At 39.1% G+C, this 27,398-nt stretch overlaps 1 protein-coding gene across 1 annotated transcript; it reads right to left on the bottom strand.

Annotated features, from left to right (window-relative positions):
* Positions 1-941: 941 nt before the first annotated feature.
* Positions 942-25,342, bottom strand: TRA2B (transformer 2 beta homolog). Its single transcript, XM_013950360.2, has 9 exons — positions 25,221-25,342; positions 17,468-17,601; positions 12,706-12,868; positions 11,284-11,472; positions 9,407-9,522; positions 8,054-8,137; positions 3,121-3,183; positions 2,242-2,315; positions 942-1,350 (listed from the first exon to the last, which is right to left on the bottom strand). Exons 1-9 carry the CDS (start codon positions 25,254-25,256, stop codon positions 1,340-1,342), a joined length of 870 nt encoding a protein of 289 aa, XP_013805814.1. The 5' UTR covers positions 25,257-25,342; the 3' UTR covers positions 942-1,339.
* Positions 25,343-27,398: the final 2,056 nt, after the last annotated feature.

Here is a 27,398-nt window from a genome sequence, read left to right as displayed (position 1 = left end):
CACAGCCCTAGAACAGAAAGAAAGTTGCACTGAACAGGGAACACGCACAGTGACTGAGTTGTAATGGATAAATGACTGAACATGAAAACAGGCAAAGTCCTACAAGCTCCACAGGGTCAGATGAAAGTTTAAATGGGAAGACAGAGTTGGATAGGGAGAAGATATTACTCCTGATTGCTGTTAAACATACCTACTGCTAAAATCCTGTTGTCAGTTCTTACATCCACAGAGTAAAAAGAGGCATGGATTACAACACAGTAGTCACGGTCTGCAAGAACTTTTCTTAGCAATATTATGGCATATTGATGTTGTTAGTCTTCTCTCTGTGCAGCTAAAGCAGGTCCAAAACAAGGTGCTTTGCAGGCAAGGTTAAGCCGTGAAAATGCTTGCCACAGGATCCTTTGACTGCTATTAAGTTATAGGGCAACCACAGAGGTTTATTGCCTTCAGCATTTTACTCATGTATGCAGAGAAAGATGTACTTTTTAAAAAGAAGGGTTTGTTTGAGGAAATAAGAAAAAAAGCAAGTAGCCTAAGTGTTATTTTGTTGCCTTCTGTAAGCGTGTGGATACCTAAATGAAGTCCTCTCCCACTTCTAAGCTCTCCCCACCTTAGTCAGGTGATGCAATGTGTTAAAGCTCATAAATCTCAAACACCACAAGCTTGCACAACATTACCAAGAGTTTAGTCTTGCTCCAGTATTGCTGAATGATGTTTCTTGTTCCTGCTACCGTACAAGTTACATATGGATGTCTCCAAACACTGGGTTACTATACCTGAAGGCACTACATTTATAAAACAATTACCAAAATCACAGCAATACAAAGTTAATTTGTGTGAATTTTATTTCTGGGCTTCATGCTATGCCTTCTGGAATACTGTGTAAAAAGGTAGTGTTGTAGAACTTTTACAACCCACATTTATACTTGGCAAAGGTAAAGTAGGAAAAAAAAATTTTTTTATTTTTTTCAACTTTTTGAAAGTGTTTTACACAGGTTTTGATCTTCAGAATACCTTGGAATCAGTAGAAAAAAAAACTAACTGAAGTTTGTTTTTACAATAGAAACCTTTCAGGAGTCAAAATGGAGACTAAAAAAATACATGCAAAACATACTCTTCAAAACACAAATTGAAACAAAGCACCAAACTACACAAATAGGCAGAATGAAACAGCATTTAACATCACAGAAAGAGTAGTCTTCATAAAAGGTGTAAAAGTCACCTATTCACTAGGCACTGTTCACTTGTTTTTAAACAGAAGAGACAATAAAAATATTGTCCACAAACTTGCAATTTCAACTCAAAGGCTGCAGCTAGAAATTCCTCTACATGTCATGCTTTAATAGCGACCTGAAAGAAAAAAGATATACACACCTATTAGATTTCCAAGTATTGACAGATTTTAAAAGTTGTGTGAATTCACTGATATACCTCAAACCTGCAACAACAAATTCAAGAGCCTAATGACTTGTCTACAACAAAATGCAACAGTACAATTCTACCAGTAAGTTCCTTTGTGTAGAAAAACCCCAAGACATCTCATATGCACAGGGCTGATACTTCAGCATATGAAGAAAAGAATTTACATTCTAACTTTCTGCCAGTGGCCGAGGTTGGTTTCTCTATTTATCAGCAAAAGCAGTTGCACTTGTTTTCATTTGAACACACAGAATAAACATGAGAATACCACCTATCCATTATACAAATAGCTTTAAACCATGTAACCATTACAAAGGAAATACATTATGAATGTTGTACTTTGCACTTCATTAACTTTTGCTATCAAAATACAGCTTTATATTCTATGTAGATAAGCAATTTGGAAAAAGTAGTACTGTATGGACCTCAGATTAAGTTAGCCTCCTCTTTAGCAAGTTAAAGTTGGGAAATTTACTTCCAGCACTAGAACATGCAGAGCTTGACAATTTGATATTGCGGTCTTAGACTTAAGCACACTGTCAACATGCTATAAAAAGTGCTGTTGTAACTTAGTTCCCAAGAGAGATATAGCTTCAAACTTTTAAAGTGACACTACCTAGTTTAGTTTTTGCAAGCTTGCTGCTCTGTCCTCAAGGTAGTCATTTGCTCAGAGAAACACATTAAATGAAACTGTTGTTAAAAACACCCTCCCCTCCCCCTGAAGTCAGAATAGTTTTTAATGCAGACAAAAGTTCAAGGAAGAACTTCAGACAAAGAAAAAGTTTACTTTTTATTTGCTAGCTCTAAGATAAGATTACTCACGAGGTGAATAGGACCGAGATCTGGATCGAGATCTGTAGCCCCCTCGGCTGTAGTATGGGGATGGCGACCTTCTCCTGTGAAAGAGGACAAACACAATCATTTTCTTTGTTAATGCCTATAGCAGACAAGTGGCAGCAGCTTTATATGGATACCTCTCTCTATCCCAATCCTGGTATCAACGAGTACACTCGCGAAAGCTAGCAGAGCACATAAAGAGCTGATAATATTTCTACTGGATAACAAGGAAAACATTTGAATTTTCTTAATATTCTTTTCATGAGCAACTAGTCACAGTAATATTACTTTGGACTAGTAAAAGAAATAAGCTCTTGCATTCAATTTGACTACATGAAGGTTAAAGTCAACAGCATCCCAAGCAAGCAGAATAAATGAAGTCTTACCTTAACTCTGAATTTAGATATTTATTCTCAGATGGAGAGTTGATCTGAACAGCACTCTGCTACATCCAAACCCATCCCCCAAGCCCTAGGAATCCCCTCCCATCTAGGCACTCCAAGTTTTGTTTTCCTTGTCTAGTTCCACTAAAGTTTCCCTTAATAGTAATTCAACCTCCCCCCAACCCACCCCCACACATTCAGCATATTAACTTCTTGAGGGAACCCCCCCCCCCACCACAACCACAGGTTTTCCTTGTGCAAAGCTGCATTAATCTGTCCCTATACTAACCTCACACCTTTACATAATGAGGGAGCCTTAAAGTGAATCACACTGTTCGCTGAAGAGCTGCATATATTCAGCACCCACCCCATTTCTGTTAACATATCTGAAGATATCCTAGACCTGTTTCATTAAATGCTCATAACCACATACAGAAATACTTTCACTGTTGTCCAGAAATTGAAACCTTTCCCATCATACCTGTAAAACTGATCCCTGTCTTGGACAGCTCTCCACCCTCCTCCTCCACCTCCTCCGCCCCCTCTGTGAAGACAAAAGAATTCTGACTTTAAAAAATTTTCAAAATAAAGTAACAAAAAATAATAAAATCATACGAACAAAATGCATCATCAAGCATAAGAAAATGATTCAGAGACAAGAAACCATCTAGTTCCTACACTGGATAACATTAACTTACTTTCTCATTACAGTTAGTTTTACATCTTCTTGGAAGAAGTTGGCTTAAACACAGCATCAAGAAGCAGTTAGAGAATTCATATTCCAGTTGATCAGTATTGCATTTTACAATGTCATACTCTCCAAAGAGCAGCAATCTGAGATTGGTCCATAGCCTTCACTTCAAAGACTGTTTTCGTTCTCAGATGCTTACACACTTGAGGCAAGCTTCCCCCCCCCCCCCCTTTTAAAGTATCAAGGTAAGTTCACTGTCCTGAGGAAACATGAGCATGTAGATTCTGTGGCTGAGGCAGGAAAAACACCCTTATGTTTTAACACTTAGTGACCATCTAAAGAGCATCTTTAGAATAAGAGTGGTACAACTTGTCCTTATAGAAAAGCTGTTTAGAACTGAAACAGTTGATTACAACATTTTAACAGTATCCAGCAGCTAGTCTGGCACTTCCACGTACTAAATTGTCAAGGTGCAGGTCAAGGGCTTTGCTCTAAAAGAATAAAGAATGGGAACAGCTGAAGTACAGAAGAAAGAGTATAGTAAGAATCTCCTCCCTAGATATTTCATTATACAACATGCCTACAACAATTTACCGGGTTCTGCTTAGCCATGTAGTTGCTAGACTGCTGTTTGTCTACTTTCCTCTGTTTTTTTTAAACACAGCTTATCACAGCACTTACTTGTGAGACACAGGAGGCCATCTCACCGCTAACCTAAAAAGTTTCAAGGCTGGGATTCAGAGCCTGCCTAAAGTGCCCAAATACTTAAGAGAGTAAGTTGAAGTGATCACTGCCCATCCTTGTAGAATTTATTATTTGTTGCCAGGAGCTTTTGCAGTCAGTGTTGCAGGGAGAAGACTGAATTAAGTTTGAATTACTGAGTATAGGTGACTACTATAGCTCTCTTGCAGCAGTTCTCAAGGGCTGCAATCATATGAAGGAAAAAGGGGACTTGTTGATCAGAAAGGCAGTGGGGTTTTTTTTTTGTTTGTTTGTTTGTTTTTTAAGTCTTCTCCTTTAGGTAGATACCCTGCATGTAAATTCAGATTATCCTGTTTACAGCCACTCTTTTCCAGACAAAAATAAACATTCCATGGCAATATGGAGAAATTAAGTTTTAACCTGACAATTCCCATCTGAACTTTTATTTTCCTTAAGGCTTTATTGCACAGAAGGCAAGAAAGAAAAAATGCAAGTAATTGTTACTATTTTCTAGAGTGGTGGACTAGGATGCAGTGTTCTACTGCATCTTTGAAGGGCTTGAAGCCCCCCCTTTTAAAGTAAGGGAATGGAAAACAACCTCCCTGGAACTGTCAATACTCTTAGTATTTCTATCCTAAAGCCCTAATCCACATAACAAACTTAGGAGAGTGTGCAGGAAAGTCAGAACATTGCCTAGAGCCTGACCATCTGGAAGAGCTGAACCGAAGCATGGTCCTTAATTCTGATATGCTACTATGCAAACTGCTCCACTAACTGAAGTAGTGGTTCATCTTCTCGCATCACTTCTTACTAGTCCGTTTTTCCTTTTCTAATCCACAGATTCTTCTTTATGTCCAGTCACTATCACAGTCTTTGCAACTATTCTCACTAGTGCAAACAGAGCTGAAACAACTTCCAGCTTCTGATAATGTCTTACAAAGATCTGAGTTACAATTCACCATCAGGAAGGACAAAAGTAACATTTAAGTGAAGACTTACACACATCATAACTTAAACAAGGAAATTCCTTATATACAGGAATTTTAAAGCACATTTTAAGAACACAAAAGCAATAACAGATTTCAAGAAGGACAACCAGTACACCCTGACCTACCCACTACGAGAGAAGGAAACGTCTTCCATAAAGAAGCAACAGAAGAAAGTCTTACCAAACACTGCACAGCCCCAAATCTTTTGCTGGTCCTTATATATGCCCCCTCCATTTGACAGGCCTACATTAGAACCACAAGCAAAACAAAACGGAAGATGGGAAACACAAGTAGCACCGCTTCACAGACTGCCCGACAGACTATGTTACAAGACTTTTCAGTTTCCAAACCTTTGACAAACACCTTCAATCAATTTACCTACTAGATGTGACTTTCTTATCTTTACAAGAAGAGGTGAGAAGAGGCTATGGTAACTGTCCTGGAAATGTTGTACTGTGTGCTCTGAAACGAACTGGAAATTTAGTCAGGGAGCTGCTTTTGGGTCACATCTCCCTCTTACTGTCACTATAAAAGCCCACATACAATTGTGGGCAAGATGAAAACCAACACATCTTGGTTCTTGCATATCCAGTCTCAACTTAAGATTTTAGTTAGAATACCTTCTCTAAAGACTGTGTCCCAGAAAGAAGTAGGACATTTTTGTCTCCTGTATCCACTGTAATTTATCAGGAGCACCTTCACTCCCATCCTGCAGCACTAGAAGCTTTGTAGAAGTAAGGCACTTAGTTTACCAGACAATGATAAAGTGGGAAAAGCAGATGGGAAGCAATGGCAACAGCCTGGGAAAGAGAAAGACTAAAGGTAGTAGGAAACAGAAAAGGAGAAGAGAGCTGGCATCACATCCTGACAATGACCATATGAGTATCAATAAAATACACAGAAGATTTTTTTTTCCTTTGTATTTAGAAAGTAACAGAAAAGTACCCTGAAAGCTAACTAATATCACAGTATTTAGCATTTATATCATCCCTGAGCTACAAGGTGATAATGCAACTTCAATTCATGTACTTCCCATATCACATTAGGCAACAATATATCCACCCAGTGCAGATGCATTAAAGCCAGGAAAACAGCTCAGGAAGTACTATATGATTCTGCAACCATATACACATTTAGTAATTACAGATAGAAAAGATTAAGTCTGTTACCCTTACACCTAACTGAACAGTGTCCCAGACAAATGCATTTTACAAGGGGCAGGAGCTGCTGGCAGTCTTAACATTAAACATTCACAGCTCGTGTCTTTTCTGAAGTTAACTACTGTGGTGTTGAACACAAAAGTGTAGATTGAAGACAGACAGGAATAGGAGGCGTGAATTTCCAAAAAGAACAAACAGGTCAAACCTGACAGAGGATCAGGCAAATGTCAATCCAGAAGACACAGGAATAACAGAAGCAGTACTGAATCTTTTACGTCTGAGAAGAAAATAGTTTAAGTGGAAACTGCTACAGAAAACCAGAACAATGGAAAAGTTAAGTCCCTCCTACCCCAAATAAGAGAAGTTTGAGTAAAGTTAAAACAGAAAATGTTATTTGATGCACCGAAATCTGTTTTAGTGTAACAGAAGCAGACTGATATGCACTTTCATCTCTCTCTTTTTTCTTTTTTTTTTTTTTAAAAGAAAGACTGAATACATACTTAAAAGGGAGGATGAAACTAGATTAGTTTAAGATAAGCATCTCTATGCATGAAAAGCAAAATTTAAACTACCAGATTACGACAGCTTGTGAACACACAAATCACTTCAGGAAACAGTGACTGCTGGACAGCATTAAGAGGGGGCTTCCTCATTATCCTGGTTAAGCAGAAAGCTAGATTTTGTGGTGAGATTCAGTCACCCCTTATCATTCTGACACACGAGTCAAACTATTTTACTGCTGTAAACCCTCTCTGGAAAAATGTCTGCTCGCAGTATTTTCTCATTCATGCTTGTCTAATAACAAGGTGGAAGATGTTTAGAAACAATTAGCTATGACCTTCTAGAATGTAAAATACCATCACTCCCGCCCCTCCCCCCTTAAATCAGACAGAAATTTGGCAGGATGGTTAAGGTCTATTGAACACTGCAGCTTTGTCCTTGTAGACTGAAGAGACCTGGACTCTGCCAGATTCTAAGAAATGCTAGCCGCAACTCAGAATTAAACTCTGCACATACCTTACAGCAGAATCTGTTAAGTCTACTAAGAAGCATGGTTTTTCAGTTTCTCCTCTAGTTTTTCCATTTAAACTTGTGATTTCCTACTACTAGCTTATGCAGGTGTTGTTCATCAGGCATCATGACAAGGAAATCCCAGTTATGGGTGCCAAGGAGTTAACTGACACACTGCCCAGTGGAAGGTAATCTCCTTTCCAGCTCCATGCAACAATTTAGCTACTTTGTTACTGGACAATTAAGCTTTGTGTGTGGTTTTGTAACACTGTTTACTTTATATACAATTAAGTTACCAGTATGTTAAAAAAGCCTTTTCACATAAGTGCCCAGTACAGACAAGTTTAGTCTTTCAATTTCTGATTCCTCATTTCTGGCAATAGTTGAGAGGCCACAGTTATTAATAAGGGATATTGGCAACCACTGGCATCTCCTACTCTCTACAATCTGATTCCACTCCAAATACAATTTGGCATTATAAGACAAATTCAAGCATTAGGTCTGCACCTCTGTTCCCACCGCTTTATTGCTAACAGAGATGAACCAATGAAAATTTAGTATGACAGTATAAAGAATGTACTTCGTTTTCCAAAATTTAATACAGACTAAAAAAGCATTATGAATCAACTCAGACCACAATTAAATATTCCATTCAAAGTATTTATCAGCCTCGCCAGCACATGGATTTGTATTGAGCAGTTATTTTGATAAAGATTTTGTAGTAAGATTCCAGAACAAGAGTGAGTAAAAGAACATTCTAAAATACATCTCTAAGATAAACTGGCAACACTTAGATAGGTAGAAGTGGAGGTGAAAAAGCACAGTTTAAGAAGCAGGCTAGTATTACAAGTGTTGGTTCACCTGTATGATCTGCTGTAATAGTCACGATCATCATATCCTCTATCATACCCTCTGTCATAGTAATCTCGTCGTCGTGAGCTGCCACTACAAGCAGTAAAACAGAATTACATTTAATAAAATATAAAACACTACATATTGTCCATAGTGCTTCACAGTAGGCATAAAGTCAGAAAGCACACATTATAGCAAACTGTATCATCAGGTAAGTGGGAGTGTTAGCATTATTACCACCCATCCTCACAGTTGAAGTGACTGCATGAGCACTCCTCCTTCCCCATCAATGCTTAAATCATTGCTTTTTAAAGTGCTTGAACTTTAAAACAACTATCAGCTTTCCTCCTTGGTCTGAAAGCTCTTAACCTTTTGATATTGCAGACACAAGAGGAATTCCATTCTGTGCCAACCTTTCATTCACTTTTAACTCTCAAAGCTCCTTTTGGAAGAATTTCCCCATTAAAAGAGTAACTTACAACCTCAGTATTAAATCAGGTACACCATCACCAGTACCATCAGTTGAAAGCTTTTAAACTTGGGAAAACAATTCACATTCTTGTTAACTTTAAACTAAACGTATACTCTTTGGATAGGGAAAACAGACACAAAGCTGCACAACTAGTATTTGCTATTGTACTCTGTTCTTCCTAAAAACTACGGCTTACAAAGCCATTAATGTTTGAAGGCATATAGGAGACCACCCATTAATCATAAGCAACTTAGTATCATTTAGAAAACATCTGAAATTCTCACTGTAAACTTTAAATGTTTAGACAATTCATGTCTGGGCAGCATAAGCAATGAACACGGGCTTCTGCTCATTGACCCTGGATCAGTCACTGACAAGTACTATATAAATGAACCTGCTATTTAAAGGACTGGAAAGATAAGCATTACTACTGACAGTTGTTCACATATGTAGTTTTTGTTTGTTTTTTTTAAATTTGCAGAGCCTCCTTAATCAGTCAAGTTTGTAACTTTCTGAAACTTTGCTAGATAACCACATCAGTGTTAGCACACCTAAGTGTGCCTAAGTGACCTAAAAGTCATCTGAGAGTGTTGTTTTTTTTTAAACATAATTAGGCATCAACAGTGATTTTTGTATTTTAGTTCCCAGTACTGAAATGTCCACATTGGAGCATACAATTCAGAAGTAAGGAAATATATTCATTTTAGGCCTAAATACCAAACTACACATACAGGCTGGCTTTCAGAACAGCGCATTAAAGTATAAGCCTGTTAAAAAATGAAAAGCACACAGAAGCAGGACTCTTGGGGGGGATGCTGAACAATATGAATAAAATACAGCACACTGTATGAATCTTATCCCTTACTGTTACAAAAAATCAGGTCACTTACTAAGTGGGTCTTCCCATGTAGATACCAGGGGTAGGTGTGTGAGGTCTTTTTGTTATGGAGAAGTCTACCCGGATCCTTCTTCCATCCAGCTCCATTCCATTGGCACGTTCTTTAGCCTATGCAGAGTGATAAAACACAATCAGCTGTAGGTTTAAACTTTAATACCAACAAAAGTTTCTAACCACTGTCTCAAATACTAAGTCTTAAAATCGCTCAATTAAGATTCAAGTCTAAATTTCACTTATGCCTGGTACATAACACTGAACTTGCACTTCAAGGATTTCTAGGACAACCGGAAGTAAGCTTCAGTAAGTGTTTAAAATATGACTTATATAGTATGAAATGCCTGAAAGGAACATGATTTAAACAGTAATTTTAGTAAGTCTGTATCTTACATGATAAGAGACACCTGTGCATATGAGGGGAGGTATAACTACTCCACGGAACATGAAGCACAACATTTATAAGTTATCAGATTAGTGCTGTATGTCAACTAAGTTTTTTCCTCAAATACATCCTCAAATTCTACTGTGACCTTGGCTGTGATCATATTTGAATCATAAATAAAATGCATATCAAGAAAAAAAGCCATTGTTTTTTCTGCCAGGTAGCAGGACCTACATACAAAGCTTCAACCTAACAGGCCTTCATGCCAAATTTGATAAAAGACATTGCAGTTCATAAGAGACTGAATTCATGCAGAATGTAAGCCTGATTACAACCCATCAGCCCAATGTCTTTCAAGAGCAGGCTCAAGTGCCGAATTCTACGGCTAGTGAGTTCCCTTCCCTGTTCACTCCGTTTTACTTGTAAACACAAAATCCCCAAACTTCTTATGCAGTATTGATATTATTTAAATTTATCTGATGCTTTAGTGTTTCCAAAAATCACTTGCAGAGACACTGGCACTGAAGTATTTTGCCTGGCCTTTCAGAAAAAATTCCCCCTCTTCCCCCCCCCCCCCCGACTTCTCTGAAGCACCAGAAGTCATCAGAATGCACACTGATGCTCCTACAGTGCACTTGAGCACGTGAGAAACTCGCACACCAGTGTGGTGCACTCTGAACATGCTCAACATTAAAAAGATCACCACACACGAGGTTAGGAAGGAATTTTCATCTCACAGTTAAACTGGAGGGAACCAGTGTCTCTATTTTCTTCTTCCTGTTGACATAGTTTGCACTATGGCTAGGCTGAAGTTTGCTTTGGTGAATTATACAACAACTCAGCCTGCACAGGGACCGGTGTCCATGCCCTTACACTTTTTCCTCTGGTACACAGTAGACTTTGATCACTTGAATTAAGATTCTGAAGTTTATGGTAAGGTGCTGAAGACATTTTAGGCCCTGAGAAGGCAGGGAAGAGAAAGTAGTGGCCTGGAACATGTGTTCTTGAACACAGTTTTCAAGACAGCCTCTACCATGTTCTATGTATTTGCTTTCCACCCAGATTTAGGAATCTGGAGAAACTGCTGACAAAGGGCACTTTTTTAATCTCAAAGAATCCCACAATTTATCCATGTGCACTATCACCACAGTGAAAGTTATCAGTGAAGAGAGGAATTTTAAGTAAAAGTAACCGGGAAAACAAAAAATGTTTCTGCAAGTGATCCCTTTGCACACAAGAAAAACTACATCTGCTATCGACACACTACTTGAAATAATGCTTAGATAAGTAGATCCTTCCTTTTCAGGTGACAGAAGTTCGCTTAGCATTAGTTTGCACTATGATTACGTCAAACATTTAAAAGGGATGAATACAAAAAGATTCTTATACCGTTTCAAAGGTTGAACAGTGAGCTTCCCAGGCTACATCCTGTTACATCCCAGCAACTGAAAACACAGTAAATAAGACATTCTTTCTCTACTCCAACCTACTTCCTTAGCATCCTCGACGTTTTCAAAGTACACAAATGCAAATCCTCTTGAACGCCGAGACTGCTGATCATACACAATGGAAACATCAGCAATTGGACCATACTTGGAGAAAACTTCTCTCAGATCCCTTTCTGTGGTGTACAGACTCAATCCAAACACACCAAGACAACAGTTTGGGTCAGGATTTGCCTAAAGAAAGAGATATCTATTAGAATAAAATTGCTTAATTTGCAATACAAAAAATGTTTCACAAATTTGAGTCCGCCAACAATTCAAGACAGAATAAAAAAACACACTGCAGCAATTTGTTAGTTTAATTTGCAAGTAGACACTTTTATGAGAAAAATATACAGATATACAACCTCCTTTCACAGAAATACCTTTCATTTCTTAGCATACTGTAGCAACTATAGCGACAACACAAAAAGGGTATGCTATTTATTTTTATAATATACATACAAAATAAAAAAAAATAAAAACCACACCCACACACCACACTTTTCCCACACTAGCTGGTGACTGTTGCACATGATGGATGGGCCTAGATCACCTCTTCATTTGTATTATTTATCACTCTCCCCTCCCCAACTTAAGTGATCCATGCTGCTTTGTCACCTGCAGCTGTAAGCAGCTAAAAGTTGGCTTGCATGCATTCATTTAGTTAAAATCTGTCTTGGTGGTGTCTTTATTAAATGTTTTAATTTTCTAGTCTTCCTAATCAAGGAACAATAAACATTTCTCCCTCCTTTCTAAAGGCATTTGGGGGGAAAAACAAACAAACAAAAGCCACCCACACACAAAACAATAACAAAAACCACACAACCCACACAAAAACCCCAAACACAAAACAACCCCCACCTCCCCTCTCCCACCCCCCCCAAATCTTAAATTCTACAGACATTGCTAATTAATGGAGATCCAAGGTATATCAAAACCAAAATGACAATCTCAACCATAAATAGAACTTAATTTTAAAGTATTTTTAAATAGGTAAATAGACCTTAATTTTCCTACTAGAGCTTTCTTAAGGTTTACTGTAGTAGATAAAAATAAAGTTCCCCAATTTTGTTTTTCAAGCTATAAAATTAAATAGGATCAATTCAGTACCTGAAGAGTCAAACTTAATACTTATTCTGCTATACCAACAAAGCACAGGAGATGAAAAACAGTCAAACCGCATACAGGTTCTTAAGTTTACAGAAAGATTTTCAGAATAAGGATACCTGTCTTCTGTAACTGCATTTTACTACCATTCACTAGTTTACCAGGAAAGTAGTTTTACTTTGCAATTAAAAGTTGAGATAAATGACTTAATTTCTTAAGAGCAGAATGTTTTTCTGGAAAACCCTGATGACTGAATTTAGCAATTTTAAGATGCATTCAAGACTAGGGATTAATCACCTACTTTTGTAACAGACCTACCCTGTTTCCAATATGACGTCTGCGAGTAGACATGGGTGAATGGCTGTGACTGTGTCGTCGCCGATAATCCCGACTGTAAGACCTACTTCTGGATCTCCTATGAGAGCGGGAACGAGAGCGTGATCTTGTGTAGTGTCTACGAGAACTTCTCCTCGATCTAGATCTGCAAGAAGGATTTACAATAAATAAAGCTACAGGTTTTTTGAACCTTTCAAAAAAAGCAAAAAAAGTCAGACATTCAAAAACAAAAGCCCAAACCATTTTCTAAGAACTTGCAGTACCACCTGATTAAGTTGTATTCCAGAAGACAAAGGTAACCAATTTTTATCAGTCACCTTTACAGTTAGATTACTGCAGATGCTCTCAGAGCATTTCTATTAATGAAAAAAGAAAAAAAAGGGGGGGGGGAAGGAACCTCAACTTTCATTATAATTAGCTTTTAACTCCCCAATAGTTTCTAATTTTCTCTAATAAGGTTATCTGGGCTTGAAACAGCATACGCTTAGAATAATCACAGCATTTACAGTAGCATTTAAGCAAAAATAAAATAGCTGCGGTGGCTATCTCAAAGTCCTAGCAGAGAAAGGGAACAGGAATAAATTGTAAGTGTGTCTTCATATAGAACATCCATGATTGCAGAGGTGCTTATTCTAGCACTCAGAATAACACAGCTCTTAATGAAACTGAAAGGCAAATATACTTTTTATGTAGTACATAACTTAAAGCACAGAAGCTTGCGAAATATCTCCAAAACAGAGTTCATCAGCATTCAAGAGATTAAACCTTTATAACAAAGTGGTAGTAGGTTTATCCACATTCCGGTATTTCAACAGTTACTTAACATCAGCTGCATGTGTAAGCTAGTTTTACACATTCAGACTTGTAGTGTATTTAGGCAAAGGTGCAACAGCTCGATAATTTCAGCCTACTTCTCTTCAGAAGGGTTCCAGAAATGTTTTCCCGACAGCACTAGGTCTGTGGAGACGAGGTCACGAAACACTTCAATTACTTCCACTAAGTCTTCAGTCCTTCAAAATACAGTTGATCCTTAGTTGAGAAGCTGAGCAGGTAGAACACTTACAATGTAGTAACATTCCTGACTTTGCCTGCTGCTCACGCTCACTGAACAACTTGCATGCTACACAACATTTACAAAGACAATTACTGCAAGGCTAAGAAGTGCATTTAACAATGCAATATTTGGGGAGGGGGGCAGGGGGGGAAATGCTCTTAGTCACAAATTGTTAGCCTTCAGACTCTCACTGGTGCCTTAAATAGCCTCTGCAAAGTAGAAGGACAAGGGAACAAGTATTACTGAGATTAGAAGCTACTATCACTGCAGAATCATGTTTCAGAGTAACCAACTGCTACACTGGCATGATGGAAGTTCTTAACCTGAACTGGTTTTTACTCTCCTGAGTATTTAATAGCTCCTGTTGTCAGGATTTCTCACTAGGTGTCCACCAGACTGCCAAACTGCATGACATATTCAAGTTGAAAGCCTCCTTAAAAAATTACGTCTCCAGCCCTTTCAGGAGTGAGCCAGCTAGTCCCGTCTTCCTCAACTGGAAGCATATACACGTGTTTTAGGAAGAGAGACTAACTCCTGTTCAACTCATCTCATTACAACACTTACCTATAACAATGTATTTAGAAAGAACAAGCCTTATGATTTTTGGCAACAGAAAGGAGAAGAAAGTGATTGAACTCCCAAATGAGGCAGGAAAGGCAGTGCAGAAAGACAATGAAATGCCAAACATATATGAAGCTCAGCACCTGCATATGGCCACATTTTATCCTTTGAAAAAGCTCATCTGAAGACAAACACAGAACTGATGTTCCAGGTTTTAAAATGTATCCATCCCAAAGAACAAGAACTGAACACTTAAACTAGACAAACTGCTATCTGAAAGAACAATACTTATTTCAAATAGGCATTGCTTATATATGGTACCTTAAATGCTGAGTGTTACTCCTGTTGCTCTCCTTTGCTGCCAAACCACCACAGGTGAAAACCCTATTCCTCTGTTGAAAAGTGTTTAGACTTTAAGAACATACAGAACCAGCCAAAAAAAAAAAAAAAAAGAAGAAGTAATAACAAAAAAATGCTTGCAGAGGGTTTCCCCTATACTACTGAGGAAGCTTCAATAAAAAGCAGCTTTGAATTTCTTAATCAAATATGCCCAAGCTCCAACTGATAAATATAAAAGGACACAGATCTGTTCCCAAATCAAAATTTATAATACTAGTGACCCAAAAATGCATTTGCAACAGAAACCACCAAGAAATATGAAAGTTCTCACAACATTACTTCTCCATAATTTACACGACCAAGATTTACACGACCTGCTCATGATCACATCCAAACGTGTGACGGCACTGAAAACAGACCTAAGTATGTTGATTCTAAATGTGTGCCTCGACACAAGACTACAATTCTACTCAAAATCACTAATGAATCCATTCTAACTGCAATATACTTCCAGTATTTTCAGCCATAGGCATTTTCAGGATGGCTGTTAGATGCTCAGGAAACCATGGCAGTCATAAGCTTTTCCTGCTGTTCATCAAGAAAACCACTGAACCTGCAGCTGCAAGGATATTATTTAAAGGGCAATTTCTTGTAAGAGCTAGCAGTTTACTCAGTTTGTTTAAAAAATATATACTACAGTGCCAGGACTTTGGATTTCCAGATGTTGTGTTTGCTTCTTTCAGCATTGTATACAACCTGTGTCCGCATTCTTACATAATAACCTGGGTATTTTGTGAGTGAAACACAAGGCTTTAAAAGAAGAGAATTAAAACCCTGGAGATTATGAATTAAGGTGCCTAGAACATGCTGGGCTAGGCCCTGACATGCTTGTGGTTTTAGAAAGCAAAAGGCTGCCCAAAGAGGTTGTGTAGTCTCCATCGTTAGAGGTTTTCAAAAGCCAGCTGCATAAAGCAACATGGTCTGAGCCCAGAGCTGACTGCTTTGAGCAAGGTTTTAGTCCTCTTGAACTATCCCATGCATCTCTCACTACTAGCAGTTCCCTTAGGTCACTCCAGTTTCATACCAAGTAAAGCAATATTTATTATAAATATTTAAATTAGAATCATTAAATAATATAAATTATTTTAAATTATATTTTTTAAAATAAAAATACCAAGTATTTAGTTTGACATTTTCATTCTTCTACTATAGGAATTAAGTGCATAACTTGACAATTATGACTGAGCCTGAAGTACAGAGGAAAAAACATGCCCATTCCTCTGTCAAAACTCCCAACTATTTACCTTCTCATAAAAAGCCCTTCATACTGTACATAGTTATGCTTAACTTCATTAGCTCCCCAAACTGCAGCACTGCTGTACTCTGAGCCTGCAATACTGACTGCAGGATCAACTGGAATATCTTGCAGCTGTGTCCCTGCCACTGCACCCAGTTTTCACCTAAAGGAAAACCAGGTGTGCAGAGGTGGCCAGAGAAGGTGGAATAATCTGTATCAGCTCTCATCTCAACATGCAGTCAGGCTACATTTGTGATACGCTCCCTGGCTCCTGGTAGATTAATTCTAATCTTGCAAGCAGACCAAAACACAGTACTTGATAGTATTTTCTATCATGGGTTATTGCTAAAGGAATAATGTCTTTCAAAGTTGTCCTCTGTCCCCCACCCTGATCCTAGCCTTATTTTGGTAAGCCTAATTCAGTGTTTATACACAAAAACATATTGTGAACAGCTCAACAGGAAAACCCACTACTGAAATCTGATTTTTTTTCTTCCTCTGAATGCTTACAAATGAGCAAAGGAACACTCATTTCCTTGTTTAGTCAGCACTGAACTATCTAGGTTCTTAATACAAACGACGTCATTCACCCATTTACAGGTTTTGTTGCCTTTCCATTCACTCTTTTTAAATAGATACTAAGCATGCACCTCTTAGAGGACATATCTAGTAAATTCAATGTTAAGTGGCTAGCACAATGATGTTTGTTGATTATCTTATTTTTAGACTATGAGCATAGCTTATTGCTCAGTGTGAAGTTCCTTAACACTTTCAAGAAGTATTCTGTAGAAGAATCCTGTATGTACAGCTTATTTGGCAGATAAATAAAAGGACTGTTAATACAGTCAAAAATGCATTTTCATAGTGTCCATTTGTGTTGCCTTGTAACAAATACAAAAAGCTACTTTCTCCACAACTTTTGAGCACAGGAAAATGCTCCAGTTTTTCAGTCTATTAATTTTCAGATGAATATATATTTTAAAGGTAAGAAAGAGATCTGTTGCAATTCACATTCATGTCTATTGCCTCTTTTTTTGGCAGAAATATACGAGCTACTACTTTGAAAACATTATTGCTTGCAGTAAAAAAATCCGTAACATTACTGTGGCCTGTAAAGGAGAAATCTGTGGATGCACTAGTTTCTTTTAATGCACAGAAAGATCTAGAGCACCTAACGCTTCATACCCAAGAAACCAGCCATTATTTTAAGGCTTAAACTTAAAAGGCAGGTCTCCTACAAACTATATCAGTAAAGATGCAAGCCTATGTAGCACACAACTTCTCAAAAAAAGTCCTCAAAAAGACGACCTAACTTGACGATTCAGCTTTTCAATACAGAAACCACATGTGCCCCTTTGTATTCAATGTTCATAGATCACCAATTACCTTCGGCAACAGAATGGGCTAAATTAGACTTCAGTTCATCTCTGCCATAATAATCCAAAGACATCTGACTTGCGAAGAGGAGGAAGAGGTAAAAGAAGTAAACTCACCTGGATTCAGACCTGGATCTAGATTTTGACCTGGAACGCCTTGAGTCCTCCTTAGATCGAGATCTTGCAGGAGTGTGCCTCCCCGACTTGCCAGACCCATGAGCACTTCCGCTTCTGGAAGCAGAACGGGATTCCTGCACGCAGATATTGAAAGCCTAATTTGTACACAATTTCTGGTTTACCTAAAGTCTGTAAACAAGCTCCAGTGAAATAAATGGTAAAAAATCATATCTATGTGTCCGGGCAGTTGGAATTAGAACTGCCTAGATTTTTAAGAAGTTTTTCCCTGGTAGACACTTCTTTACCCTGCATATAGTTTTGCTATTAAACAGATAATGCATGCATGTTTAGCAAAATATACAGGGACACATAAACAGACTAGTAATTACTTAGCGTAGTGCTTTCAGATTCCAGATTACTTCTTATCTTAACTTCATTTTTATTCCTTTTCTTCATTCTTCCGTTTCAAATTCTGACTTCTTTCATCTTCCCCACTTCACACAAATTGCTCAATATTCTATAAGTGGGACTTCTGGTCTGATAATTAGCATGCATTCACTTTCTTTTTTTTCAAATTTCAGCTTCACTTATTCCTGAGCTTCAAATAATTCTCATTTATAAAACTTGTCAAATGGCGACTTCCGCATTTTCCTTCTTCAACATTAACCTTAATAGAAAAAGAACAGGATGAAGAATATTTAAAAACTCCAGGATAAAATCTAGTGCCAAAACTGAAACTAGAAAAAAAAAGTTTTGTGGACTTTGACTATATATGCAGTTCAAGAATTGAATCTACCGACTTTCCTACAATTTTATAAACAGATTCAGTCAATTCAATTTAACTTAGTACTAAGTAACTGAATTCACTATTTATGCCTACATTTAATATCAAGTGTACAATGGACCAACTAAAGACTTACTCATCAGTGCTGGCATTAAGAAATTCAAGTATTTTGTAATTCATCAGCCACATACTTAAGACAAAATCAGCAAGAAATGACTTGGTAAAATAAGTCCCTGCTATGGTCAGAGGCTAACTGATGTGCTTTTTGAATGCAGAAAGCACAGAGTAGTTTTCATTCATTGACTTATGATTGCGTTACTGTTTTGGGACGTTCTCACAGTTTAGAAGGCCTAGTTTTAAAACTCACATCTACTTTGCCTGCACAAGTGTGATTACACATGCAGGGTTCACACTTCCAAGTAAAATATGATTTTCCACAGAATGAAAATACAGAACTGTATTTTCTGTAACACATTTTATTTCTGTGTATTTCTGTAAACACAAGTATTGCTCTGGAAAAGCATCCCATCTCCTTTATTATTTACTTGTAATCTATTTTGGTAATGACATAACCTAACTATCCCTTTCAATTTTTGTATTTTTAATCAATACAATGCTAAATTCAGTCACATGGCTTCAACTTTTAGTTTGAACACACCGGAAGGTATTATTTACATCAAGATATTAGAGGAAATTTAAAATTTAGCAAAAATCTCACCTATTTGGCCATATCTCTTTAGAAAGAGACTAAGTTCTAAATCGTGGGTCAAGTCTTGACAATGCTCACTAAACAGAGTAGCAGAATTTGTTCAAAACTATTTATCTAGGTAATGTTTCTTAGAATTTGAATACAACCTCTTTTGAAATTCTCACTAATAGAAAGAGTACCAATAGTACCACTAATAGAAAAAGTACCAAACATTTAAAAATCTATTTGCTAAATCAAATTTTAGTTTTGCTTGAACCACTTCTATACCATTCAGAATGAAGTCTAGCTATTTACAATTGCCCGCCATATACACCTGGGGGAGGAGGAGGAGGAGGAGAAAGTACTTGCAGGATGAAGCAGATTTTCAATTAATACTGAGAGCCACAGAAATAAAACAAAGTTGGTCATGGCCATATTCTTTGTCAAAATGTGTGATCAGTTCCATTAAACTATAAACACCTCATTACTACACCTGCAAAGTAGTGCAAGTACTGAGAACTAAGTTGTCACAAATACCAAATTTATCCTAAGCTCATTACTATATTATAAAAATCCTGAGATGAGTTCTGAAGTCTCATATATTAATTTAACCACAAGTAGTATTTCAAAATATTTTTAGACTTTATAAAAAACAAGATTTGAAGGAATGATAAAACCAAAACTAAGGCTGTTCTATATTTGAGAAAAATACTTAATTCCTAAAACATTATACTCTTGACAAATTCAGTCTAAACAGAAGGAGTAAGGTCCAGAGACAGAATATCTAATATTGAAGAAAACAGAAAGAATGTATGATGCTTTGGGAGTGGGAAGGAAGCAGCAGGGAGGAAGACCTTGCCCAGAAACATACTCCAAAGCCATTGCACCCCCCTCCCCGACCTTAGTTTTTAGAAACACTAGGCTTTGAAGAAATTATAGAAGTGGCACTAGAATAAGCAAATGATCTAAGTCTTCATCTATTTGACACACTTTTAGGATGATCTTTGCTCTTTTATACTGATGGAAGCCTACAAAAAATAAAAACCTGAAGACAACTGCATGATAACTACATCCGAAAATTAGGCAACTGGTTTATTTTCATATAGCTTCTTTGGATTTCACAACATTTTGCTGTTTTTAAACCTACAACATTTTTCCTGGATCATCCTCTTCCAAAGCTTAAACTTAACTTGACCATATTTTACAGTATTATGTCACTTCTTTCTTGTTCCAAGTCTCAGAGGAACTAATTGCACCTCATCTGCTCAAGGTATTACTAAGACTGGTAATAATCTCTAGAATTGAAAAGCTATTACCCTTCCTCACCTAAGGGAATTCTCCCTACCTAAATTAGGGCTTTTCAAACATCACTAGCCAGCAGAACTCCAAACTTAGTTTATGCCCCATTATACCATCTCCTGTTGAGGGTTTACACAAGCCATTCCCCCCCATAGTTCACTTAAATTTGACAGTTTCTGCTATCTGCTTTTCTTATTCTTAATACAACGTTCTCTTTTTCTACCTTTTGCTAAATAAGATGAAGCAAGCTCCTTGCTCATGACACATGGAAGAACAGAGATAGAGGAAAAACTAGCTTGTTTCTCCTACCTATTTTTAAACATTGCAGGTAAGCAGATCAAGGCTGTGTTCACTGTTAAATTTTAAACACTTCCAGATTCCCAAATAACCACTCCAAATAATCATTCCAAAATAACCATTTTTCTAACCTTGAATTTCTGAACCGCAGATTTTAAAAGGCACCAGGTCACTTGATCTGTACCTACAAATCCTACCTATTTCCACTTGAATGCCAATAATACATGATGAAGGGGAAGACCTTAAGTTGTGGTTTCTGAATTATCCTTCAAACATACTTCAAACATAATCAAATGACATGTAATTCTGTTGAGGCTTTTTGGTTTTTTACACCTCTAAGTACATTCATAAAGATTGCTACATTCATCTACTCTGACAGTACGGAATATCACAAAAGCAGAACTATTCTGGGGACACAGTAGTTTAAGAAAACTTCCATTGACAGAAGCAGCTATAATGTATGTAAGCTAGGATCATGTGCTTTTTGTACTTCAGAGATCCAGTTTTTCCTCACAGGAATTAATTATAATAAGTAATAATTTAAGTTATTTAACAATTTAAAATATAGCCAGTCAAGCAAAATTTTAGTATTATTTATACTAAATCCCTATAAACTTATGTATTTCCACCTGCTTTCCAAAAGGTGGAGCGTCACATTGTTTCACCAAATCTGACTGCAAATCTGTTAAAGGTGTAATTGTGCTAACTGCACACTCCTTCAACCTCTTTACTGCCGAATCCAGAGAAATAACAGCTTCTACCTCTGTTCCCACATTTGTTTTCCAGCGGTTCAGTGAATTGATCCTGACCCACTCTGAAGCCACCCCATCACCACATCACTGGTGGGGGCTGGGAATCCCCTATCAAGAGGGAAAGCAGCCTGCAGCAGCTTGCAGAACATACTCACTTCTAGCATTTTCCTTCCAAGACCTTGTTAAAGCAAATTTATAAAACAATGAAGGTACTAACACAAGGTAAATTCAGAGATGTAACATTTTCTTTCCAAAAGATTCTAACCAAAGCCTAAATATTTCAATTTAGTCAACAGCTTCCAAAGAGCACACACACAAAAAAGAGACTGATTTAAAAGGCTGAGCTCTTGATCTAACAGTTCAACAGCACCAAAACCTAGCTTCCTTCCACTATGTCTGCCATTCACTCTGACCTCAGTTAGCTGACCTCAGTACACTAAGCTAGGAGGAAACTAATCCAACAACAAAAAGCAAATGATTTTCGGGTGGCTTAGAGTACTGAATCACCAAGAGGTCAGATCAAGTGCCAGACAGTGAAGGAGAAGAAAGGAGAATGACCCATACTTTTGGTGGCAGCAAGCTATTCGATCGTTTCTGACCATCTCAGACTGCTTCCTTAGAACTTCTTCCACAATTTATTTCTGAGAGATGATATAATATTCTCAAAAACACTGACTTTACCTTTTAAGTAATCTATAACCATTCAAGGTATTTTGACAGTAAAAAGAGAAATCTGGCTATCAGATTAAACTTTTTTTTACCCTGATCAGACACATACCAAGTAATCATAGTCAATATTAGCTAACTCACTATTTGGAGGTTCCAAATATTCAGAGAATAAAGGAAGCAAGACTTTTCCTAACCAGCTTTCTTTCCAAGCCTTCTGTGCACAAACCGCACATGCATCTCAGGAGTGAACAAAATTTCCATGAAAGAATACAAAATAGAAGTGACTTGGAAGAAAGCGGCAATCTGTCTCACCGCATGCTGTCAGAAGTCAAACATCTGAAATACTGGTAACATTTAATCATTTATCATCTCTTCAATTTAAAAAAAAGATTTCAGAGTTTCATATCACTATGAAGCATAAGGTACATGAAACAATTTGACAAGGAATCAATATTAGGATAGTCATGACATAAACCAATTTAAGTTTCAGTTGCCACTGAGATAGCAAGTCCCACTACTTCCACCAGCACAGAGTAGTTCTTCTCCACTGACCCTAAGGCTCATGTGGCTATACAGTCAGTCAAGTCTGTGAACCAATGCAGCTGGAAATTGAATCAGGAAATAAATTTCAGCTGATTCAGTTCCCAGATCTGACCTGACTACAGCCACTAGCACTGGTAGAAGGGAAGGAGCAGGAACACAATTTCAGAAGAGTAATTCTTGTTGGCAGCATTGGCTTGGAACAGTTTAACAGCCAGCTGTAAAGCCATATCCTAGATTATTTATCCAAACAACGTTCCTACTTTGTGAAGTGGAGACTTCAGAGCCCAGCTTGAAGAAGTAGAAAGCCAATGATTTGGTAAAATACAAGCCTTAAGCAAGCAAAGGATATCTGTAAGTAACACTGGCATAGCATTAGAAAAGCCAATGTCTGATCTAGTCTACAACAGTAGGCTTGAAGCTAAATTATTGTACTTTTTACTTTTACAAGCATATATATCATGCAGGACTTACCTATAAGTGAGTCACAAAAGTTCATTTGCATAGAAATAATGTTATTCTTCTGAACAAGCTCTAATGGGACATAACTCATCTTAAGCCTTCTTTACAGTAGAGATTGCCTGAACATGATTTATTTTTTTTAAGAAGTCCAGAAGAGATAAAATAGAAAAATGGGCATGGGGAAAAAGCACAACAGCACAGCAACTGCTGTCCTATCACACCCTTCACCAATTGTTTCAAAAAGACTTCACAACAATATTTTTTAACATTTCCATTCATGCTAAATAAAGATAGTACAGTTTGTCAGGGTAACCTACCTTCTAAAATTAAGCTATCATCTTAAATTGGTTTTCAATCTGACTTGCACTGTAGTAATTAGTTCTCATATTTAACTAACATGCAGTAATCCATTTGAGCAAGTCAGAAGCAATACTCCATTGCAGAAAAGCTACTGGTTGTAATATGAAAACATTAGTGAAAAACAATGATGGGGGGAAAGGGGCGTAGAAGTCTATTCTTTAGTCCCTGTCTTTCATTGTTCAAAATCATCTACCATTTTTACCTTCCAGGAGATCAGCTTTTTCTAACATTTCTAACCTGCCTTGAAGAAGAAACACTCACATACTAATAATGCTTATTAGAGTAAATCCGAATATGAAAACCCATATTAACCAAAGAGAGGCATTGCAAGAATACCATTTCCTGCCCAGCATTATTAAATTCGCTTTAAAAAAAAGTTTTCTGAAATCTCCAGGGCAAGTTTAAAATCTAAACTACCAATCATCTAAACAACTCCCTCTGATGCTGCAATAAGTTAAGAAGTTAGACTTATGTTGAAAATAGAACAAAATACAATACTGATTGATTCCTGTATTGCACTTCTTTGTGGCAGCAAAAGATCCCAAAAGGAAAACAACGCTGTTTCCCTACCCCCCCAAAAACCCCCCACCCCCCAACCAACTATATGTACTTTTGAAGTACAGATTAAACTCCAATGTGAACTGTTGCAAGTGATCTGCAACTTTAGTGAAATTCACCCAGCCAGTAATATTTTGCAGTAGCTTGTTTAAAGATACCTTCTACTGTATTGCAAGTTTCACAATGCAAGCATAGAAAATACTGCCTTAGCACTATGAGAGTTCACTGAGGTTTACTATCCAACTACTGCAGTCACATTTAAATTAAGTTAGAGACCAAGCCACGTGGATGCAAAGCTGCAACTCCATCAGTAAGCAAAATTAATATTTTACAAGCAAGCACAAAGAGCAGCAAGTCAGAGTTCAGCTTATTAAGTAATTCACCAAAAGCAAATTGCAATGCAGTTTTGGAGAGAGTACAATGAAGGATACAACTACTACCTTTTCGCATTGTCCCTTTCTATTCTGTTAAGTCACAAGGCTAAGGGATACAGGACACAGGCTACAAAGACAGCAGAAGTACGGACGGTCACCACGCCACCAGCCTAGATAGCCGCAGAGCAGCCTCCTCTCACCCCACGGCGAGCTCGGAGGAGCTCGCGACGCCCCCGATCACACGTCCGGAGCCCGCAGACCTAAACAGGGGCGGCGGGAGCGGACGTGGGCCAAGAGCCTGGCGGGAGGCGATCAGGAGCACACGGGGCGGGGGGCGGGACAACGGGGGAGCAGGGCGCTTTCTCCCCGCCCGCCTGGCAGAGCCGCCTTAAAAATTGGCAGCGACCGCCCGGCCCCACCACCAGGACACGGAAAGCAGCCAGGGACTCTGCTTCCTCGCGGGCCTCCCAGAGCCCGACCACCCTCGTGGCACGACAAATGTAACAGCCTGTTGCGGACGTGCTATACAGCCGCGCTAGGCCGAGGGAGAGCCTGGCCTCCGCGCTGCGGGGGGCACGGCCACGGGTCCCGGGACGCGCAACTCGGCCGCTCTCGGCCATTTTGTCCCTCTCCCGGAGCGCCTGGTCACCAGCCCAAGATGGCGTCGGGAAGACTCACCATGGAGCGCGCGGGCGGGCGGGCAGCTAGAGCGTCCTCGCCCCGCGCCCCCATTTCCTTTCACGACCGGGCCGGCGGCCATTTTCCCGCGCCAAAACCCAGCCCAGCTTGGCCTCCCCGCAGGCTTCGCCGAGGTTTCCTCGCACGCCGCGCTGCGGCGGTCCCTCCTTTAGCTGCTCAACTGCCCTCTCCGCACAGGGCCGCAGAACGGGGACACCGGGAGCGGCCGCACCGCCCGAAGAAGGGCGACGTGAGGCCCGGCCGGGCTGCACACTCAGGCTCCGTGTATTACCCGCTCGCCGTAGTTCTGCTCCCCGCTGTCGCTCATCGTCCCTCCTCACAGGCTCCCAGCAACCGCTGCCCCGACCCGACCGTCCCCGGCGCGAACGCTGTCCGCACAGGAAGTGACGCACGCCGCGCGCGTGCCAGGCCCCGCCCCTGACAGCGCGCAGCGACGCACGCGCCGTCGCCCCGCGCTCCGCCCTAGCGCGGGGGGGAGGAGCTCGAGTGCGCGCGTGCCCCCTCAGCCGGGGGGGAGGGGCGCGGGGCGGGGCGGCGGGAAACGGCCGCTCGCGGGAAGCCGTGCGAGTCTCAAATTCAGTAACGAGCGAGGGGCGAGAGAAGGGCTGGGGTCGGGATTTCGTTCACCGCTTACGCCTTCAGCTAAAACACTGAGCAGACTTGTGCAGTTGATTCGTGGGAAATGCCCGCCATAGAGTAGCAGCAGGGGCTAAAGCGGGTAAAAATCGGCTGACAAATAATTTTCAATGGGAGAGTGTCACCAGCTGGGGGAAAAGTAACAGTTTTCGTCAGGAACCGGTATTAGACCCAGTGTTATTTCATAAATAAATTGTCAGTAAAAGTAGAACTATTGCTTATGAAGTTGGGTGGTAAACGAGGGATGATGATCTGGACAGGCCTGTAGAGCATTCTGGATCATGAGTTAAAGTGCTTTCTTTGAAAAATACATTTTAATACAGTCAGAAGTAAAACTGGGGCTTTTCAGCTTCTGAGAGAAAAATATAAGAGGAACCAGCAGTGGAAGTTGATGCAATTCAAAATGAAAAATAAAGCACATAATTCAGGTACTCTCTGGGCCTGACGAACAAACCATTCAAGCAAACCATGACTTTTTTCCTTTGTTTCTGTCTTTAAACTAGGCGTTTTCCCAGACTGTATGCTTTAGTCACACACAACTCAGTGGATTGGATTCTTGTTTTCATCTTTTGATTTTTGGGGCCTAATTTTTCATTTTTTAATGGTAGCATTGGCAGTACAGAGACTAAAATAAACCTTCTGACCCACTCCTAAGGACTCCACCTAAGCATATTGGGTAATAATTTTCTACAAGTGAGGCTGATGTAACTAATGAGGACAGGGGTCATCCAAGAAATGCTTATGAGAATGTGTAATGTCTGTAACTGGTTTTAATACGCAGCGTATTATATATCCAGTGAGGCTGGTTCATTGTACTATATTTGGCTTTTCAAGAAGGCCTTCACAGAAGATTCTTGAAGACAATAAATCTGGCAAAGGATCAGAGAGAGGCACTCATTAATTTTTCTGAGTTAATCTTCTGGTGAAAAGATTGGAGACAAGATATGGGAATAAAGTAGAATTTTTCCTTAATGGAAGGAGATTTTTTTCTCCTGTGACCCGTGCTATTCAACGTCTTCTTCAATGATATGGAAAATAGATTATTGTGCGGTGATAAAGTTTGCAGGTGGTGGAATATTATTCAAGTTAGTCGAAACTGAAGCTGAGAAACAACAGCAACCATAACCCTGGGAGACTGTGTGATACAAGGGCACGTGAAATACAGTTGGTCACTGGGATGCAATGCATGTAGGCTTCTTTTTTCCAAGTTACACTTGCACAACTGAAGGGCTCTTAACTAGCCATTTCCATTCAGTAGCAATATCTCGGAATTACCAGGAATTGTGTTTTGAAAAAGTTTGGAGCTCGTCAAAAAGGCACAATGACTGATAGGAATTGCAGAAAGGGAACAGGACATGAAATGGAAACCATCATATTGCTATTGTACCCTTATTACAAACACCAGATGTAGTTGTCATCGCCCCATTTCAAGCAGAAGGAACAAGACTTGGAAAGGTTCAGAAAAGGAGACAAAAATGATGCATGGATGCATTCCAGAAGGAAAAAGGGTCTCTTCATTTGGGAGAGAGGTGATGGAGGCATAGACATATGTCATGCCTGGGTTTCCCCAGACATCCTCTGGAAATTCTTTCTGAGTGTATGGATATCTGGCAGGCTACTTTAGGAAAAATACCTCCCAGTTGGGTTTTCTGTGCCTGCTCCCTTCTCCTTCCTTGGTCTGCTGGCTTTAACCACTGGCCATGTCTTTAGGCTTAAGGAAGAGGCAAATGTTCACTTCGTGACCGGCCTTTTACATTTGTTTTGTTTTGTACTATCATCCCTGCCATGCTGTGGAGAATATCAATACATCTGG

The sequence above is a fragment of the Apteryx mantelli genome, chromosome 9, assembly GCF_036417845.1.
Source record: "Apteryx mantelli isolate bAptMan1 chromosome 9, bAptMan1.hap1, whole genome shotgun sequence".
Lineage (NCBI taxonomy): Eukaryota > Metazoa > Chordata > Aves > Apterygiformes > Apterygidae > Apteryx > Apteryx mantelli.
This window is presented reverse-complemented; position numbering and strand designations above follow the sequence as displayed.